Source organism: Notothenia coriiceps, unplaced genomic scaffold, assembly GCF_000735185.1.
Source record: "Notothenia coriiceps isolate Sejong01 unplaced genomic scaffold, NC01 NC01_scaffold00000339, whole genome shotgun sequence".
NCBI lineage: Eukaryota > Metazoa > Chordata > Actinopteri > Perciformes > Nototheniidae > Notothenia > Notothenia coriiceps.
Genome location: NW_011333040.1, coordinates 5,771,424 through 5,772,897, shown reverse-complemented (window position 1 = coordinate 5,772,897; position 1,474 = coordinate 5,771,424). Strand labels below are relative to the sequence as shown.

General features: G+C 42.8%; 2 protein-coding genes across 2 annotated transcripts in view; one reads left to right on the top strand and one right to left on the bottom strand.

Annotated features, from left to right (window-relative positions):
• Positions 1-1,474, top strand: part of cd2bp2 (CD2 (cytoplasmic tail) binding protein 2) — a 297,553-nt gene that overhangs the window by 39,322 nt on the left and 256,757 nt on the right. The gene's annotated exons all lie outside the window — the stretch shown is intronic.
• Positions 1-1,474, bottom strand: part of LOC104949609 (ethanolamine kinase 1-like) — a 25,492-nt gene that overhangs the window by 1,948 nt on the left and 22,070 nt on the right. The window contains exon 7 of the mRNA XM_010775994.1: positions 666-739. Within this exon, the coding sequence (XP_010774296.1) occupies positions 666-739 (74 nt within the window). The remainder of the gene's footprint in view (positions 1-665; positions 740-1,474) is intronic.

Genomic DNA, 1,474 nt, shown 5'->3' with positions numbered 1-1,474 from the left:
ACTGTGGACTAACGGCCCGTCCACACAGCAGTGTTAAAAAACGCTTCTCTGCCCATTGACTTTGAATGGGGGTGACGTCACGTTGATTCGCTTTTCGCCGAACTGCATTGTGGGGAAGCAAAGCGAAGATTTCCAGGATTTCCAGGATTTTCAGGATTCAAAAGTTGAGCAATGTTCAACTTTTCAAGCTGAGCTGGAAGCGTCAGCCAATCAAATCCCGTTTATGCAAATCTGACAGTACAAGCGCTAGCCAATCAAACCGCGTGCAAGCTGGGAGAGACCGCAGTTCATTTCCTCATATTCCAAACGAGAAATTACGGTAGCAAATCACCCGGTTCTATACGACCAGTAACTATTTACCGGGATACAAACCGGAGGAACCAGGCAGGTGGCAGAGACAGTGGGTGAAACTGGTAGGTTTTCGCCTGTTTGGGGAGTTTATATATATATATATTGCTCGCATAAAATCCCTGGGGTTTTTTGCTTTGTATGTCGGGGCGGGAGATTCATGTGATTGGTTGTTGGTCGCGTTGCTCGCAAAACATCCCCAAGCTTTCAGACACGCCCAGCTCCAAGATTTTCAAGATTTTTTTAACGCTGCTGTGTGGACGGGCCGTCAGTGTTACCGTATGAAAAATCATTTGTTAAGCATTTTAAAGACAAACCTTTCAAAGTCAAAGTCAATGGAGGAGAACCGTGATTGCAGGATGGCCCAAACTCCCCAGAAGAAGTTGGATGCCTGGTGGAAGAGAAAGGAAAATGTTCAGTACAATACTTCATCTTGTCTCTAGAGGAATGGCAGCAGCAACATAGGACGGACATGCAATCGTTTGAAGATCCGATTAAATCTTCAAACGCACGCTTCTTCTTGCCCCCTGCAGGCGGGTCACAGTGGGGGCAGAAGTCTTCAGCAGGGCAAACACTCTGGATTGGAGACAACTAATTCAATGACAGACTTATTGATTCCATGCCGCTAGTCCATAATACTCATCTGGGACTGGAATGTGTTTCAGAAGTGTATAATCTAGATTATGGGAGAGAAAGTCCAGAAGACCCAATTCAACTTTGAGTGTTGAGACCTAAACAGGTCACAATGTGCTCTTTATTAAATATAATGGCAATACAATGACAGAGTGATGATACTTACGGTAAGAAGAATTATGAATAAATCATAAAATATGAATTTATTTGTTCAAACAAGTGTGCTTCAACTGTAAAATGTTGCACTTTCATTGAACTTTTACAGTTCCTAAAAAAAATATTTTCTACGTTTTTGTCCTCTTATTGTAGAGGACACAATGGTCATTCACATTTATATTCTGTGCCTCTACTGTGCCTGTGTACTTGCTTTAATGTTCAAAACGTCCTTAGCCTTTCACGTACAATGTGTTGGAGCTCTAGCCAATCGAAGTGCGGGTGTTACATAGTGATGTCACTATGATATGGAAGTAAACAAATGGAGTCCAATGGAGGC